This window comes from Prinia subflava, chromosome 5 (genome assembly GCF_021018805.1).
Source record: "Prinia subflava isolate CZ2003 ecotype Zambia chromosome 5, Cam_Psub_1.2, whole genome shotgun sequence".
NCBI lineage: Eukaryota > Metazoa > Chordata > Aves > Passeriformes > Cisticolidae > Prinia > Prinia subflava.
This window is the reverse complement of record NC_086251.1, coordinates 14,075,583-14,093,656: the sequence shown is the minus strand read 5'-3', so window position 1 is coordinate 14,093,656 and position 18,074 is coordinate 14,075,583. Positions and strand designations below refer to the sequence as shown.

The 18,074-nt window shown below is 37.0% G+C and overlaps 1 protein-coding gene across 10 annotated transcripts in view; it reads left to right on the top strand.

Moving 5' to 3' along the window:
- PLEKHA7 (pleckstrin homology domain containing A7) overlaps positions 1 to 18,074 on the top strand; it is a 146,435-nt gene that overhangs the window by 110,040 nt on the left and 18,321 nt on the right. For all 10 annotated transcript variants that reach the window (XM_063398086.1, XM_063398080.1, XM_063398081.1 and 7 more), the window contains 7 exons: positions 3,463 to 3,979; positions 6,009 to 6,095; positions 8,337 to 8,390; positions 13,420 to 13,488; positions 13,650 to 13,730; positions 14,568 to 14,717; positions 15,619 to 15,720. In XM_063398086.1, coding sequence (XP_063254156.1) covers positions 3,463 to 3,979; positions 6,009 to 6,095; positions 8,337 to 8,390; positions 13,420 to 13,488; positions 13,650 to 13,730; positions 14,568 to 14,717; positions 15,619 to 15,720 — 1,060 coding nt within the window. The remainder of the gene's footprint in view (positions 1 to 3,462; positions 3,980 to 6,008; positions 6,096 to 8,336; positions 8,391 to 13,419; positions 13,489 to 13,649; positions 13,731 to 14,567; positions 14,718 to 15,618; positions 15,721 to 18,074) is intronic.

Sequence of the window (18,074 nt, the reverse complement as noted above, 5' to 3'; positions counted from 1 at the left end):
AGATGATGATTTTATTGACATTCCATTCTGATTTTAGTAAGTAGTAGTAGACCACTTAATTTTTTAAAGCTTCATGTTGGTTGTTATTTCAACTGTAATGTTACAAATAGAGAACCTCTGAGGATTCAGAAGGCTGGATAATTCTTGAACACAACATGAGTACAGTTTTATTTGGTTCCTTTGTTTCAGGTGTGTACAGATGCAGTGCTTGCCAGCAAGTTGATTATGACAAGAAAGAACTCTTTTAGAGCTTAAGGGTTCACGCAAATCCAGAAGTTGTGCATATGACCATTTGTAGGAAAAGCACCTTTTATATAGATCTTTAGACCTTTCAAACAGATGTTTTACTTCCCCTTTTAATAAAGCACTCAGCTTGCTGAGCTGTAAATGTTAGCTGTCACTTTGGAGATCCACCTCTCTTAGTGACCTCTCAGATGCCCTCCAATGACATCCAGTGTAGCCATCTAATCCCAAACTGTTCTCAGCAGATGGGAATACCTGCTTTGGTAAGATTCATGCCAGCCTTTCAGAGAGATCTCATGAACTGGAAAGTTTGAAAGGAGGCTTTCAGGAGGTTTTGGGTGTTGAGTAATTAAAGGTCAAGGTCAGGACCATGAAAGGACAGCTGTTTAAAAATTGTTAGGTTTTTTCCAGTACCTGCATAAATTTAGTCAATGCATAATTATGAAGAATTTGCTATTTCTAACAGTTTACTTGCATTTTAAAAATATATAAATCAAATTAAGCTTAGTACTTCCCCACTGGATGCAGTCACATTGAGATACTTCCTTCCTTGCAAATAGTGTTAAAACCTTTCTTGTTATGCAGAACTTTCTGTTCCTTCCTGATTTGCTTAAGGAAGAAATATTACTTGTCTGTGTTAGCTTCTGTGCGTTCCCATGAATGGGCACAGTGTTTCTAATAATAGTACTTGTTGTCTTTGAACATCTATCTTCTCTTTTTACAATATCTTCTGTGTGGTTGCTTGCCATTACAGACTCTGAATGATTTTATGACCGGTAGTCATATAATAGGACATCAGGCCATTTATTCACTCTTTAATGTCTGCTTGCCTTTTTATATTCTCTGTACCTCATCATTCAAATGAGAGAGATTCTCAAGAACAGCTGCTTTTGATCACTTTTGCTTTTAATTTCTGAGAAAGCAATAGTCCATGGTCTGTCACAGACTAATTTGAGTCATTTGGGACATTGGTCTTTACCTAAAAGTTGGTGTATCTTCTCAGAGTCTATTTTTATATGATGCAAATGATCTCTAAGCATCTCAAACCCTATATGTAGAGATGCCACCAGCTTAAAGCCTGTCATCTCAGCTTGAGGTTTCTCCCTACTTCAGATACTGAGAAAACACAATGTGCCTGTATGTAGGCAGTTGCCTCCAAAGTTCAGCTCTGAATATGACTTTCCCTGTGCAATGTTACACACGTTCAACTTTGTTCTTTTTTTATAGCAGCCTGAAGTATTGCATGAAGCAGGCTCATATCAGCTGCTCCATGTACTACTTTCAAAATAAGTTTTTAGTTCTTCTCAGAAAAATTCATCCTTTTCTAGAAGGAAGGCATGATTCCCCTTGCCCCCAACAAAACTTAGGTGGTCTTTGGTTTTGCTCCTAATGCTGCCAGCCCTGGTGACTTCATTGACTGCCACTAATTCCAGCTGGTCTCAGTACTGTGCCTTTTAATGTCCAGTTAGAAAATAATCACACACAGATGGTTTGCAACATCCACAAAGGGACCACCTTCGAGAGGTCTCCATTAAATTGGAGTATAGGAGTGGTCAAAATCTCTTCTCTGTTTTTCCACACAGAAATCTCTCCTAGCTCATTCCTCCCTCAGATGTCCTTTTGAAGCATTATCCACTCCAAGCATTCTCAGTTCTTATTGCTGTCTAGAGAAAATACATTTCTACCCTATGTGGAAAAAATTGGCAGCGAAGAACAGGACATTTAAAGTGCACATGAGGCAATGAATTAGAGAATTAAAAGAGATTGCACAACCACTGTATGCTGCTCTTTGAGTTGCTTGTGTTCATACTACCTGCTTGCTTTAACCTTCATTCTGAAATTCAAGGTAACATCAAGTTTTTGTGGTATGAGAGAGCAGAGCCTTTACAGATTTGTAATCCTCCAGGCAGTGCAGGGCAGTTATTCTGCTTGCTGGCATGAGCAATTATGTATCCTCTGGAGAGTATCCGCATTTCAAGGCAGTCCAGCAGTGCCAAATTCTGCAAGTAAAAAGGGATGGTGGCAACTGAGCAGCAGTTACTGGTAGCAGTTCTTTCCTCCTTGCTTCAGTTATTCTTGGATGCTGAACAAAGCTGTTCTTTTCCATCCTGGTCTTTCTTTCATGTGGAATTCTTGCATTTTCTAAACCATGAGGTCTCCCTCTCATGCAGAGAGTGGAACTTATCGGGTGAAGTGATGAAAAGATGCTCAGAGTTTCTTTGTTTGTGTGGTTTTATGCTGGTTTTTTTTTTTTTTTAAATTTGGGGTTTTTTTGTGTTGATGCTTTGTAGCAAGCCTAGCAAAATGCTTTTCTCTTCAGAGACTCTGAATCAATGGGCAAATGACTACAAGTATAAAACCCCCAGATGTTTGATTGAAGAATCAGAAATTAGACAGGCAGGCTCTTATGCATGAGGCTTCTGAAAGATTTTGACTTCAAAGCAGGAGAGGGAGCTAGCTAGACCTTGTCAAAAACTTTTGCCAATTCTGTCTTAACACTACCTACTAAAATATCTAGAAATTAGATATCTGGAATATCTAAACTTAAACCAGTTTAAGTGTTTTATGGGTGCAGTATGTAAAACCTCTTTTTATATTCTAATTTGTCAATGACCTTTGTTGTAGAAAGTCTCATGTTGCTCCAGTCAGTAGAACCAGTAGCATTAGGTGAGAGTAAATCATACAGACCTGGGGACTTTGAGCAGTTTCTTATAATTTTCTTTCTTTTTGCTTCATTCACATGAACAAAAACTATCTGATATAGTCTGGGATTGGTGAGATTTCTTCTTGCTTTTAAAGATATAAATATTGAACCTGCATTTGTTTTCGTAAACTGCACCACCTAGTGGTGAGCACACTTTCTGTGAAAAGGAGTGTTTTGATTTACAGACTCACTCGATAAACAAGTTATCCCTTTCTTCATGTTCTTGACTGTCTTTCTAGTTTAAGTGCATAATGCTGCCGTTCCTCAAGTTTGTTTCTAGTAGTTCATCCTAGGTTAAACAGTAAATTAAAATCCTGTATTTCTACAGTGTAGTGTTTGTGTGCAGGATAGATGTCATTAATATTGCTTTGTAAATATTTCTTTAAATTCTTTTAAAATGTCTGTTTTATGTCTTGTAGCTCCTATGCTTATGTCATTAGAGGTGGTTTTTTATTAGTCACTCCCACTCATCGGTGTGAGCTGAAATTTACCCTTTTCTTCCCTTTTTTTTACAGCCTCACTTCTGATCAGACTCTTACACGTCAGGGTCCCAATCCTCCTTTTCCTGAGAACTATCACACTTTGCCAAAGAATACCAGGCAGCCTTCAGGGAGCTCACCACCACCAAACCGCAATTTGCCGAGCGACTACAAATATGCACAAGATCGTGTAAGCCACTTGAAGATGTCCCAGGAAGAGAGGAAAGCAAATAAGGATGGAACTGTTTGGCAGCTCTATGAGTGGCAGCAGAGACAGCAGTTCAAACATGGCAGCCCCACGGCCCCGCTTTATGTAGGTTCTTCAGACTTTATGGATCGTGCTAAGTCAAAAAGTTCATTAGATGTTCCACGATCAATATCTGTTCCACCCTCTCCATCTGATATTCCTCCACCTGGACCTCCAAAGAACTTTCTCCCACGGAGACCACATACTCCTGCAGAAAGGCTCACAGTTAAACCATCTGATGAGAGACAGACTGTGGATGTTCCTTTTGCTGGATCCCCCAGGAAGATTCGGAATCGTGCTGTAAAGGTTTGTGTCTGTTTGATTACAAACCATTCTACACGTGGTGTCACACATGGGAGTTTATTTAGTTGTGGTTCATTGCATCCTTCCTCATGTGTGAAAGGTCATGTAAGTTGTAAAAACTAATGCAAGGAATAATTTTCTTCTCAGGCTTTTGCCATTCTGATCTGATTTATTAATTTTTGTTGTTTAGGAAAGGAAAACTGGCGCACATCACATAGGTTTGGAGTGCTTTTAATGAAAAACTGGAAGGCGTTTGTTTACATGTATAAAGTAAATGGATAGTAGTATTTTAATATAGAGAGTATGCAGGCAAAAATATAAAACTCAGCAGGATGGAGCCTTCCCTGATGATTTATTTTTGCTTGTAGCTTTGTGTTTGCCATGCCTGCTTTCTCTACATGTTTTGCTGTTGTAGTTAGTCTTACAGCTGATTCTGTTTTTAGTTACGGCAAACACCATGTTATTATTGTTATAGTAAAATATATAGTTTTTCATGCATTTAATAGCTCAGGTCCATTGCAGAGTCTTTAGCATTGGGCTAAACAAAACCAAGTAGTGTTGTTCTGAAACTTCAACCTTCTGCATAGTTTCAGTGTGGATTTTTTTTGAGGGACTCTTGTACCCTCTTTTCCAAAGGTGACAGAGGCTTCACTATTCAGTACTCCAAATGGGTCTCCTTGCCTAAGGAATTTAGGGAAATTCATGTTGAACCAATGAAGAATTGACTTGTCTTGGTCAATCTGGAATAATTGGTATTGAAAGCCACCAAAATTGAACGTTGAAGTATTCAATTAATTCTTTGACATCAGCCTTGGACTCTGATAGGGGAAGTGTTTGCAAGAAGAGAGACTTGGAAATCCAGATACCCAGTGTGGGTCTAGGACTATGACTTTAGGCTGCAGCTTCAGGCACAGTTGAGATCTTTTTCCTGGTGTATGTGTGGTATAGCTGTTGGATATCTTTCAGCATTTCTAGGTTTATAATATTCTGTCAGAGCATGAAATAGTCTAGTGATTTGCAGCACTGGAAATTGATATTTTTTTAACTCCTTATTATAGTCTACCACACATTGGTTTCTCCATATGTAAGTTGAGGGAGGATTACATCCTTACAAAGGCATGTACATCACTCTTTTCCTTTCCTGTGCAATGTAACTGCAGAAATTTTAAGCTCTTTTTACGGCATCCTGGCTTGACCAATTTTGGGAAACACAGTTCCTCATCATTAAAACTTCTCTCTAGAACTTCTGTGAAAGTTTGTAGAGAAAAATGCTCATGTTTTTCTATGTAAACACACAGCATCATTCTACATTTAAATGTGTGTATCTGCATAAATTTGTGATACTCCATGCTCCCTGTATGGCTTTATTAAATTCCGTCCAGTTGCACTTAAAAAAATCAAGGTGGGGCGGGAGAACAAAATGGCATTCAGAGACAGGAATAAAAATAATCTGTGAGACTTTTAGTCTGCCTTGAAAACCATAGAAGTTTGGCTTTAAGAGAAAGATGAAAGAATGAGTGTGCAGTAGGCTTTCTTATCGAAAGCAGAAAGGGATATATCAAGGTCGATTATTAAAAAACCCCTTGGCACTGATGGAAGCCGTTGCCACAAGGTGTCAGTCATGTCAGTAGCTTCGTGTTTCCTGGCTAAAAGAGAGCATTCACAGTTGTTACTATGTGCAGTACAAGCCTGCTGTCGGAGGGCATCATCCAACCAAACTTTTTTCTGGGAGACATTGGGTGGGGGAACTTCATGAACTCTTTTTTTCATTTGCTGGAAGCTACATTGCATGTTCTGCTGAAGCATCTCATGCTGCCACAATCCGCTGCTCTGCCCAGCATCACAGGTGCTGAATTTGCATTTGTTCGTTCATATGTTTTTAATCATCAAAGGACCGGGCTGGCCTGTGGGTGTTACCCTGATCTAAGCACGCCATGAACCCTAATAGAAAATGTGTGGCAGACTGAATTTGCCCTCAGGTGCAACACAGCTGCCCCTTGACACAATCCTTACATGCTGTGGCTTCTTGCAGAGCTCCACTCACCTGGATCGCCGCTCCATGCCTGCCATGGGCTACATGACGCACACGGTGAGCGCGCCCAGCTTGCACGGCAAGTCGGTAAGTGCAGAGCACGGGTCCTCTTGTGTCCTCGCACTAGTGCAGCTAAGTTTCAAAATCCACAGTCTTTAATCTTAACTTTATTAGATAAAGCATAAGTAACTCGAATGAGAACTTAATCTTAACCCAGTAAAGCCTATAGGACTTTTGACTTTATCTGCAACATGAACAGGGGTGAGCTGTCTGTTATTACAGGATTCAAGTTTTATTATGCTTATTTGACCAAATGCAGAGTTAATTAAATAATTACTTATTCATGTCAAGTAACTGGTTTCTGGGCACTGAGGTGAAAAATGTAATTATAGTTCCTCTCCCTGAAGACTGCTAATTTCCTCTTTACAATGTGTCTAAATACCTGCAGCCTGAAGAGCTAACATTGCTTCTCATTCGATTAAGGAGACATCAGGCTAAGTTGGCTAGTATAAGAAATTACACAATCGCTCAGTTACTGCAGCACTTGCCAACTAATTCCACCTATCAGGTCAGCTGCTGCGTGGCTCATCTGTGACATTTTGTGACTCTGCAAATGCTTCATTGGTGGCATGCTTGAGTCTGTGCTTCCTTGCCCATTCTTTGGTATTCTACAGTGCCCAGGTTGTTTGCGGTTTTTCTTTGCTTACTGTATTTGCTATAAAAGATGAGCGTTTTTAAGTTACAGAACGCCACTGCATCTGTTTCAAAGTGTCTACTTCCTTTTTATACTGTGTATTTATACTATTTCTGAAAATGCTGCATCTTCAGAAATGTGGGTTAAAATCCTGTATAAGTTCATTCTAAAGCCAAACCATTTCTTTGTGCTGCTTTCATGATGGGGTTGGCTCCCTGTGCCACATGCTGCATCACCTGCAAATGGAAATGCATCAGCCAATCTGTACATTCATATGAGCTTGTAACTGTGTCAGTTCTGCAGGTGAACATTGGTTCATAAAAGCTCAGGAGCGTCTTGGATCATCAACTGTGCTCTTGATTTCATTGGTGTTATGAAACTTGTAAATGTGAAATCAAACAGAAATGTGCTCACAGAGCTCTCCGGTTCCTATTAAAGCCTCAAAAATTGAGCCACCTGGGAATAAAATCTGGTGACTCTTCTTGGAATTGGTGAAGGCTTTGGCCCAAAACAAAAGCGATTTTTTTGAATTGAAGAAGTTTCATTTCCCGATTACCTCACCTACAGAACGATTGCGCTCAAATGGGTGGCAATAACAGGGATTTCTTCAAAAATGGGCAGACTTACTAGTCAAGTCCTCAGCCGGTCTTACAAGCTGATCTGACAAGAGTTGTAAGTGAACAGCTCTAAAGAAATGCAAGTGTGATCTATTGATTTTATGGCATAAAGGGTTTTTCTTTTCTTTTTCTAACTACACATTCTCATTGGCTCAAAACTTGAGAAAAGGTATAGTTGTGTTTTTCTTCTATTCTGAAGTTAATTGCACCAGGATATGAGATGCTGACAAAATAGCAGTTAAAATTCTAGGAAATTTTGGGCATTTTGGTTAACTACAAGTAGCACATTTGCAACATTTAAACTTTATTTTGTATTGCAAATATCCCCTTTCAAGAGAGGAGGAATAACTTCGTTATGACTTCCATGCATGTTTTCCTTGAAGGGACTGTAATAAAGATGTTGCTAGATGAGTGTAACTATAAAATGAAGCTGATAGCAATTACAGGTGAGACAATGAAAAATGATGATCAACTTGAATGCTGTTAGTTAAAAGACAAAATGGATTATCTAATTGTAGAAGTGAGATATTTTTCAGAATTTTATTCACAAAACTTATTTCATACTTTCCCTGAATAAAGGAATTAAAATGCATGTGAATTGTGATCAAAAGTGTTCTAGTGATATGATGTCTTCTAGTTACATTTGACATTCAGTCACACCAGTGTAACTTTTTCAGTGAAGGGCTAGTCAGTGGAAATTGATCTTGAAAAAATAGCTTTTGAAAGTGTATTGTTTCAAGTAGTTCTGTGTCCTATTAGAGGTGGAAACAAAAATCCAGATGTTTGGAGGGGTGGTAATGAGGTAGTAGTACCCTTTGGAAATATTTTGCCCATTTTTTAGCTGTAAATAGCAATATGCTGGTGGAGCAAATGTGCTTTATTTATGTGCTCCTACTCTGTTATTTTGTTCTCTATTCCATCTGTTTTCTTGTATATAGCAAATCCAACTATTCTAAAATGGTTTCAAACACTGAAATATGTTGCACTGTTTTTTTCCCCCTATGTAATTACCTGAAGGCGGATGATACTTACATCCAGTTGAAAAAGGATCTGGAGTATTTGGATCTAAAGGTAAGATTTGAGATGAGTCTACTTAATTTTTCTTTTCAACCTAATTGTCTTTCTTGTATCATCTTTGTACCTGCAAATTTTAAAGTAACTTTCTAGTCTGAGATGGAAGCTGTCTCTTGACTGTGTTGTGCTTAGAATATTGAGTGTCTTTTTAGTAGTGACTATACAATTAAAGTGCAAACTCAGAATATGTGGTTACTTTAGTTTGTAAGAGCAACTTGTGTTACTGATACTGCGATGGGTTTAGGGAAATCAGATAAAAAAACAGATGGAAAATATTTCTCTGCTGTAGCATTAATACCAATATGAAGTCAACACCTCTAAGTTAAAACTCGTGTTCTCTTAATCCAGCTTTTCCCCTTTAAATCTTCTTAAACTGACTTTTCCCTTATTTGTATAATGTGCCATATGTTCTTGTGAAAATGTGATTAATTAGCACTGTCATTGTTTTCATGTTATTACAGCTAAAAGATTTCAAATGCACCCATTCATCTATCCTTCCATATATAGAATCTGATCAAGTAAAGTTAGGAGGTTTTTTTTAACAAATAATTAAAATATGATACTGAGGGTCCTATCATCTGTCTAAATTACTTCTGTATCTCATACACTTGATGATTGGCAATTGGAAAGCAAATCTAGAATTCTTAATATCAGGTTTTGAAGGAAAATAAAAACAGCAAAAAGATATAATTGTTCTGCTTAGCAAAGTAGTTTGCCACTTTCTGTAGTATGTAGGATGTCTTGCCTAATATAAATCATGTTGTGTTCCTGAAAATCAAGGTAAAGGGAAATTTCACACCTTGTTGTCCGTCTGCTTTGCATGTACAGAGCTCACTGATGCCATGGGGTGTTGCCTGTGAGCTGACTGCACCTATGAGGATATGTATTTCAGTCTTATCTGATGGTTAAATTCCTGAATATATAACCAAATTTATAAATGGAAAATACTAGTAATACATACTATGCATACATATAGTACCATATATAAAAATATATCTATGTATAACATAAATATATCTATGTATAATATATAGTATTTAGCATATAATACAGATGAAGTATATGTAGTCTAAATGATCAAGTATGTAAACTGTTGGAATCATTAACATACACATTTAAAATTGGTTGGACAGATTTCATTTTAAGCCTTGTCCTTGGTTTGTTCATGGCTTTGCCAAGTGTAGCTGCAGCCCAAGCCATCAGATGAATTTTATGACAAATTACAATTTAAAAAGTACTACAAGGTGAGAGATTATTAATAATCACAGTGTTTTGTCCATTATAAAACACAATAATTTTCACAGTTGAAGTGACCACAGGTCAAGATTCTGAAAATATGATATGCTTAACAAAATTATTAGGAGGCGTTCTTAACTTTGTAGTGGATTCTGTCCAGATTAATTTGTTAGAGTCTGGAACACGAGGAGATATTTGGTCTCTCAGGAGCTCCCCTTGTGCCCTCCTGCTGACTGTAGCACCTAACAAAAGCAGACAGAAAGAAAAATGTATGGGGGCACCTGATACTTCTGTGAAAACAAACTTAATGCCAATTGGTTCCTGTTTGAAAATCTTGACGCTCAGAATGTCAAGTGTGTTTCCAAAGGAATGATGTAAATTTTCAAAATGGGCATTTCTTAATAACCTTCTTTCAGTTGTGGTCCAGAAATGTAAAATTTCAGGTCAGGTTGCTGAGAGATTAAAGAGACCATGTGAAATCTGGGGGTGTCCTTGTATTGGTTACATTTGCGTTTTGCCACTAAATGGAGCAATGCTTTGATTTGTGATATGAGGAAGTGTCTTGGTTTGAAAGACAGGTATCTGCTAGGAAGGGGGCAGGACCTCCCTGGAGATGGAGAATTCAAATCCCCTCCCTCCAAATTATTCTAATTTAGAAAATGAAAGGGGCTTTCAGGCAGAGGTATGGGGATAGGAATAACAGTTCTTTACTAGTATATATGACAAAACAACAAACAAACAACAACTACAGCATCAATAATAAACAGAACCAGGAACCTTGAGGGCTTTCTTTCACAAAAGCCCGGGGCAGTTTGATCTCGGTGCCCCTGCAGGACTGCGAGAGGCCGAGCTGGAAGGGAGGAAAGTCCCGGGCTGGTGGATGAGATGAGGAGCTCTGCGCTGGCAGCTGGAGCGGCAGGGGTGTCCCGGCAGGGCTGGGCAGGGCAGGGCTACAGAGTAGCAGGAAAACCTCAGAGCTCCGAAGAAACAGCGGCGGTGGGGGGGGGAGGGCCGGAGAAAGCGAGCTCAGGATTCCCGGGTACACGAGCAGATGATGGTAGATTTCCCAGGATAAGATGGAGTGATGGCTGTGAACTCTTCCTGCAGGAGGGGCAGCTTGATTGTCCTCCTCAATGCTGAGAGCAAGAGTGAGACCCCCTCCTCCAGCTCTTTTTACCTTTCCCAAAGCTCGCAGTTATCTCTCCCCTCTGAGGGACACTCCCAGAGATCTAAAAACAATAGGTGTAGCCTTGTGCTGCCATGTCCTTCAACTACTCCCTTTGTCCTGGCTAAGTACTGTTGTTAAGGTTTCTTAGAAACTTATGGGAAAAAATTCTGTAAGTGAAAAAGAGGCAAATCTAACCCCCAGCAGGAAGAAAGGAGAGTGCACTGCATGAAACGAAGCAAAGGATACAGATTTTAGTAACAGCAAATTCCCAGGTAATGTTTGTAGTATCTTCAGTTTAAGATACTGGAGCCTTGGATAGAGGAGCAGTTAGTTCAAGTCTCTCTTTTGACTTCACTGGGCTTTGAATTAGACCCACCCTGATTAAAAAATTTCAATTAGGACCAAACATTTTGGAACTGGAGTTAAACTTTTTCCTTTTCACTAAATCCGTTATTTCTGAAGATCTTTCTTAGAGGTTTCAAAATAGAACTTTTCGACATGGAATTGCGATTGAGCAATTAACTGCAAAATGCTTAGTTGTGACCTGAGTGTGTGATCGATGCTGCTCGTGGAGCTTTGAGTTGTGAGGTTTGGGGGTTTAAATCTTGACATCTGTAACGAGCTGTGACTAAATTTTTGTTTGAAACAGATAGAAAATAATGGACCTCTGATCAACATGCTATACAAAGTGCTAAAGAACTCAGCACAAGGGTTACTATCCAGTATACATGTAAGACTGCCTGCATTGAAATGTGCTCATCTCATCGCTTTATCAAGTAGCAGTCAGTGTTTTGGCTTTTACAGGTGTCTTTTGGTACACAGTAGTGCTTTCTGTAAGATTTTATTTTTACTTCCCTTTTTTTTGCCCCCTCTTTTGGAGTCTGTATGCAAAATTATGGCTGACCTCAGTGTTTGGTTTCATTTTATCATGTTTTGAAAATGAATGTTTCAAGTAGTGACTCCTGTGTGAAATTTTGAAAATGTGAAAGCATGCTTGATCTTCATTATGTTGTCATGTTGACTGCTTGATAGTTAACAAATGCCTTACAGTTCTGATTATGTAATTTGAGGTATCCCCAAATTCTGTAGCCTTGTTTTTATGTTAATTCTGTTGCTTTGAAAAAGGCTTTTGCATTGTCTTAGCTTGCAGGTAATTAAATGCGCAGAATTATTACTTTTGATATGCTGATATTTTATGTTTATATGTAATTAATTGTTACAATTATGTATAGGATTTAGCATTTAAATAAATTCATTAATACTTTTGGAAGACAGGGTTTTTCTTCTATACAATATGTAATTGTTAAAAAAAATCAAAGACTTGAAAGCTTCTAGAGGCAATAAATATGATTGATTTTGATGGTGGAGGAGTAATATTGCACCACACAAAGGTACATAAGATGTCTTTAAATGGAGTCTGTCACTGGAGGAGAGAAGACAATATTTACCTCACTTAGAGTAAAATTTAATTACTTTTAAAAAGCTAACATGATCCTGTAAGTGACTCTTAGGTTAATAAGTAAAATATGTAGCTTCAAGTCTGGAGATTGCCAGTTGGTAAAAAAGCCAACTGTCTCTTTATACCTTTTCTACCTCACCAAAAAAGCCAACAACTTCAGCTTCAATCAAAATCTCTCCTCTTATATTACTGAAGACAATATTGAGGTGAAATTTTCTTCAAACTTTTGCCTCCATATGAATAAGAATATGCTGTTTATGAATACTACTAATCACCAGGTGGTCCTGTGGTAAGATAGTATTTGCTCTAATGAATCTTAAAAAGTGTTCCAAAGAGAAGATATTAAATAGTTAGATTTTAAGGCTTGTTAAGAATCTATTATTTATGACCTTTATTATATTGCTCTTTTCTTAATCTCATTTATTCACAAAGAGGTTCCTGTGTAGACAGTGGAAATAATAAACATTTCTACAGACACAGACATGCCTTAATTTTTAAGGTTGATGTGAAGGTTGGAAATACAATGGAGTATTGTTTTGGTACTGATTCTAAAACTGTGTTATGTGAGAAGATAATCTCACCAGAAATGGAGTATGAAACCAGTGATTTATGGAATGAGAGATTTGGTACATGACAGCCACGTCAAAATAGATTAATTGCATTTAATTCCACTATAGCATTTTTATAGCAGTCTGTCCTTGGTAAAACCCACCCTGTGCTGAGGAAGATACTGTCCTTTGTAGGATGAAACACTTGCCAAAAGTTGTATTTTTAGTCATTAGTGAATGCTGCTATTGTTGCAACCATCGGTTTAAATTCCATTTCTTTGGCTTCAAGAAAGCTATTAGAGCAGGACTGTTACAACTACTAGATTGTGCAGGAAAAGGACTTTTGTAACCATAGACATGTTAGGATTGTGCTGTTTTGTACAGAATTCCAAGCTGCTGGAAGAGTTACTAAATAGCCTAATATAACTAGCAATACTTTTTGTTAACACTTCTCATAAACTAAAGCCAGATTTGAAAGAACTTGTATCCAAAATGTTATTAATTTTTTCTTAATAAAAGTGAATATTTAACAAAAGTTCTCTTTTCACTGCTGAAGCATAATTAGGTATTAGTTTGCAGTGAATTTCTTACATTTTGAAAATCTATTCCTCTTAGGTGACAGGACGTGACACGTTGAAAGAAAGAAGTACAAAACCTGTCAAGATTGCAGAAAGCGATATTGATGTAAGTATCAAACACCAGTATCTCTTGCACTGATTTGTCTATTTGTGTTGTACAATTACATGATCATTATTATGCTCCTTGGGCTGAAATATTGCAAGTGGATACTTTTCTGCTTGGTTTTTAAAATCTATCCTTATGTGTGTATATGATATCATTTCCAGGTGAAACTAAGCGTTTTCTGTGAGCAGGACAGAATTCTGCAGGACTTGGAGGACAAAATAAGAGCCCTTAAGGAAAATAAAGTAAGTAGATTAAAAAGAGCTTAGTAAAATAAAGTAGGGACTTTTATCTAATCATAAAATATAAAATAGGAAATTGTAAACAAAAAACTGAATTAATGGATGCTGATTGCACTGTAGTGTGTATATACTTCTGTGATAACAAGAATTGGGTTTTATTTTAGGGTGGAGTACGCATTCTAAGAAAACATATTTTTGAAAGTGAACATTTTAAACCATCTGCTTCACTGCCTGTGAGCTATAGCTGTCAATAAATTAAGATGGTTCAGGAAAAAAAAGTATTCTAAAATGCAAGTACTTTTCAGGTGGATATTTCGGAATAGCTACTGTGCAAAATTAATTCCATGTTACTTATTCCTAACTAAATGAATTGGGCCTGTTTCATGTTTTAGACAATATTTTAAACCATCACGTGACTGTTCCCACCCATAGCAGTAACTGAGAACCTGTCCTTAAACAAACAGCTCATGCTGGGCTGTGGGAGGGCTGTCATAGTTCTATACTGCTTAAGGGAATTTTTCTGTAAATTATAAACTGTAAATTATACTTTTGTAGAGTGTGTAAACAGAAGAATTCCCCTCTTACTGCTTTGTGTTTTCAACAGTTTTGGCTGCTTAATGGGAAGATTTAATAGAAAACATCAGATAATTTTGGATACAGTAGGTAATTAAGGCTCTTGCAGTTTTTGTTTATGTGCGAGTCTCCAAAACAGGAGGCCAATCCTAACCTTGGCTGGTTTAGGGAAGACTTGGGGCATGGAAAACACCTTTCATGTCCCTGCAAGTAGGTGCATAAATTTCCATGTTAATGTTGTAAACTTACTCCCATCTTCTTTGTTAGGATCAGCTGGAGTCTGTTTTGGAAGTTTTACACAGGCAGATGGATCAGTACAAAGACCAACCACAACACGCAGACAAAATATCTTATCAGCAGAGACTTTTGCAAGAGGACCTGATACATATTCGGGCTGAAATATCCAAAGTTTCAACGGTATGTGCTTTTGGTTGCTTCAAGAAAACCATAATTAAAATCCCAGTTAGACTAAAATTACATTGGTCATTGGATAGGGGAGTTAAGATCTGTTCTGAACAGTTTTGGTTCAGGTACAGGATACTAAACCAGACCAAAAAAATCAAACAATCTCTCCAGCTTTATTTTTTGATGCCTGCCTCCCACCCCCCCCAACCAAACAAAACCCCCTAACCTTTTCAATGTCTTTATATGTTAAGTGAGAGCTTAAATTGCAAGTCTTTCAGCTATATATAAATCATATATATAATTATAAATGTGATTCCAGGATGCTTTTCTAGGGTAAAAGAAATTGGAAAAATCTGTAGATATTTCAGTAAAAATGTTCATATTATAACTTGGTAAAATTAAGATGTAATTTAATGTTGTTTCACTCTATTATTACTGTCTCTTCATGAATATGAGACTAGCTCTTTGTAAGATTGTTTGTAGAATTGCATGAACACCTTCTCTATAGTGAGGTCTGATCACTGAAATGACAGTATTATTTAAATGTATCTAGTCAGTTTGTGTCTGGAGAAAATGTATGAATTTCACAGTCAGCATTTAAAATTATTTGTGGGTGTAAATAAGAAGTCACTGTAAAAAGGGCTGTTCTGGTGCAGAGAGCCTGCTACATGCCAATTTGGTTTTGTGTCAGGAAGCTGGCCAGAGTTTTTTAACTATAGGTTCTTGATTTGATCGTGCAAGCTATAAAGTGTTTTCAGGTAATCCAGTCTGAGCAACAATGTAGTCTAAAATGGGCTCTGCTTCTTTTTATAGTAGAACAGCAGTAACTTCAAAACACTTTGGTGCTCAATTAGAGGATGGAGAAAGTGGTTTTGAAGTTAGCACTGTATTAGAGTATTCTTTCCGTTAACAGGAAATGGAAAATGCCTGGAATGAGTATCTGAAATTAGAAAAGGATGTGAGCCAACTGAAAAAAGCCTTACAGGAGCAGATGAACAGTTCATTGTTATCTCAGGTGAGTCCATTTCCAGGCCCTATAAATACTTAGAGGATGATTTAGTCTGAACTTCAGGTTACCATTTCGTAAGAGAAATTTTCTCTGTCGTTATTGCAGTGCACTCAGCTGTCATGTAATTTGGTTTGCAGAGTTCAGGCAGTGTAGCAGCATGGCTGTGCACTGAAAAACCCACTACACTGTATTGCAGCATGTGCCATAGTTTCTCATAAGTTGTCTATGCAAATTTGTCATTATTTTATTACGTTTTTATTACATGCTGACATCTTGACATTGAGAACGTATTTAATTTATAAGATTGTGTAGGACTTCTTAGTCTTCCATTTATTTGATCTGACATTGTTGGCTTCTTTATCCACTTTTAAGAACATCAGTCACTGGTTGTTATTGTCATTACTTGTTCTTTGTCATGTTCTTCTATTTATGGGAGATTCATCTCTGCAGATTGTTTTGTGAAGTGGAATAAGTGTTTAATAGCCATCAGTAATTGAAAGGCATCTCAGTTTTAAATCAATTATTCACTTTCGGATTTGAAACAGAACCTTTATTTGAAGCTCAGTTATTTTCTTTGCTGAAATGTATATGAAATACCAGATTATTTCTACATACCTGCTAACAACTGGTGACTTTATTCTCAGGGAATACTGGATCATTTTTCCTTTGTGTGAACAGAACACAAAGAATGTAGTTAATGCATACATTTTTCTCCAATCTTAGTCTTCTTTTCCAAATATTCTGGACCAAAAGAGCTCACTAGTTAAATTTCTTAGCTTTTTATTTGCAGTTGATGTCTGATCAGATATAATTTGAAGCCTGCTTATTTTCACTATTAATGAATAAATGTTTTGTATCAAAGCAAGAGTTGTAAAATCTTTTTTGATTGCATCAATCTTCAAAATACATTTTCATTTACTTTTCATTTTGGGGCATGGGGAAGTGATTCAGTTTCTGGAGTCAGAATATGCAGTTGAGCTCAGCTGTAGAAAATATTTTAAAGAAAAAATCCCAGAGGAATATTAGAATGAAATGGTCCTTGTGTGAAATTACTTAGTTTAACAAAGGCAAATTACACCTTTAAACAAAATATACATTTTTAGACTACTTTGCGATAAAATTTCCAGTTAGGCATTAAACATGCCTAAAATACTGCATGTGTGGCATGGGATTCACCAATACATATGGAAGGGAATGTGGTTTGCACAGAAAAAATGTTAATTCAGTTTGATTATCATCTCATATCACATGAGTGATTAATTATAAATACACACACAGCCATGAGCACGTTATCAGTTGTATTTGTGTATACTTTTATATATCCATACATATAAGTATGCACAGATATGTTTGGCTAAGTTTTAAAAAAAATGTTTCTGAATACCTATTTTGGAGATTCTAAGGGGAACTGATTTTTTCAGAAAGTGCTGAATATTCTAAAGAACTGTATTCCTTCAAAGAAATCTCAGTTGAAGTACCCCTAATAGTTGGAATTTTTTTGATCTCTGCTCAAGGGCATGTAGATTCAAGATTGTTTATCTAGCATTTTCCAATAGCACTAAATTAATACACACTGTATTTTTAAAACATGCAGTCTTCATGGAATATTATTAAAAATTCAGTAAATTTGCAGGCTCAAGTCGCTGTAGGAGACCACTGATGTTGTTTCTATGTAGACTTAATTAAGAGGTTAAAACCTAAATGTTTAAGCAGCTTGGTCAGAGTAAATCTTGTGTTTTAGAATGTAGCTTCAATTGTCTTTTGCCTAAGGGTTGGGGAGGATCTGGGCATGCTGAATTTCAGTGAGATGGGTTATTTTATCAGTGGTAACTTCTTGGTTGGTAAGTGTTTCTCTTCTGGTTTTATGTCATTCTTAATTATGTTTCTGTTCAAGGAAATTAGAGAAATAAAATTTTCTCTCCAAGTTACCTTTCATGCTTGCCAATAAAGTGTATTTATACCCCTCTGTAAACAGTAATCTTGGCTTTCATAATTTTAAATTTAATTCATGTGCTTATCATTCGGCCCAGGTCCATTTTAGATCTAAAATATTCTCTTCACATCAATATTTAAGTAATGGGAAGAAATAATATTAAAAGATCTGACTTTTCTACATTGCTTATCAAACATTTTCTGAGTGGTTTCTGAAGCAGGATTTTCAGTGCAACGTACTGTTTTTTTCACCAGTTCTGAGGTTTGATTGTTGTAAATCCATCATTTGGTTCCTTGTAATATGATTAATCTCAGAAAAATGAAATGAAATGTGCAAATTTATAGTTTGTGTCCTGACAATCTTTCAAAATATGTCCTATGTATCAAGTGAGCTTACTACAGGCAAATAACATTCTCCATCATTTAAA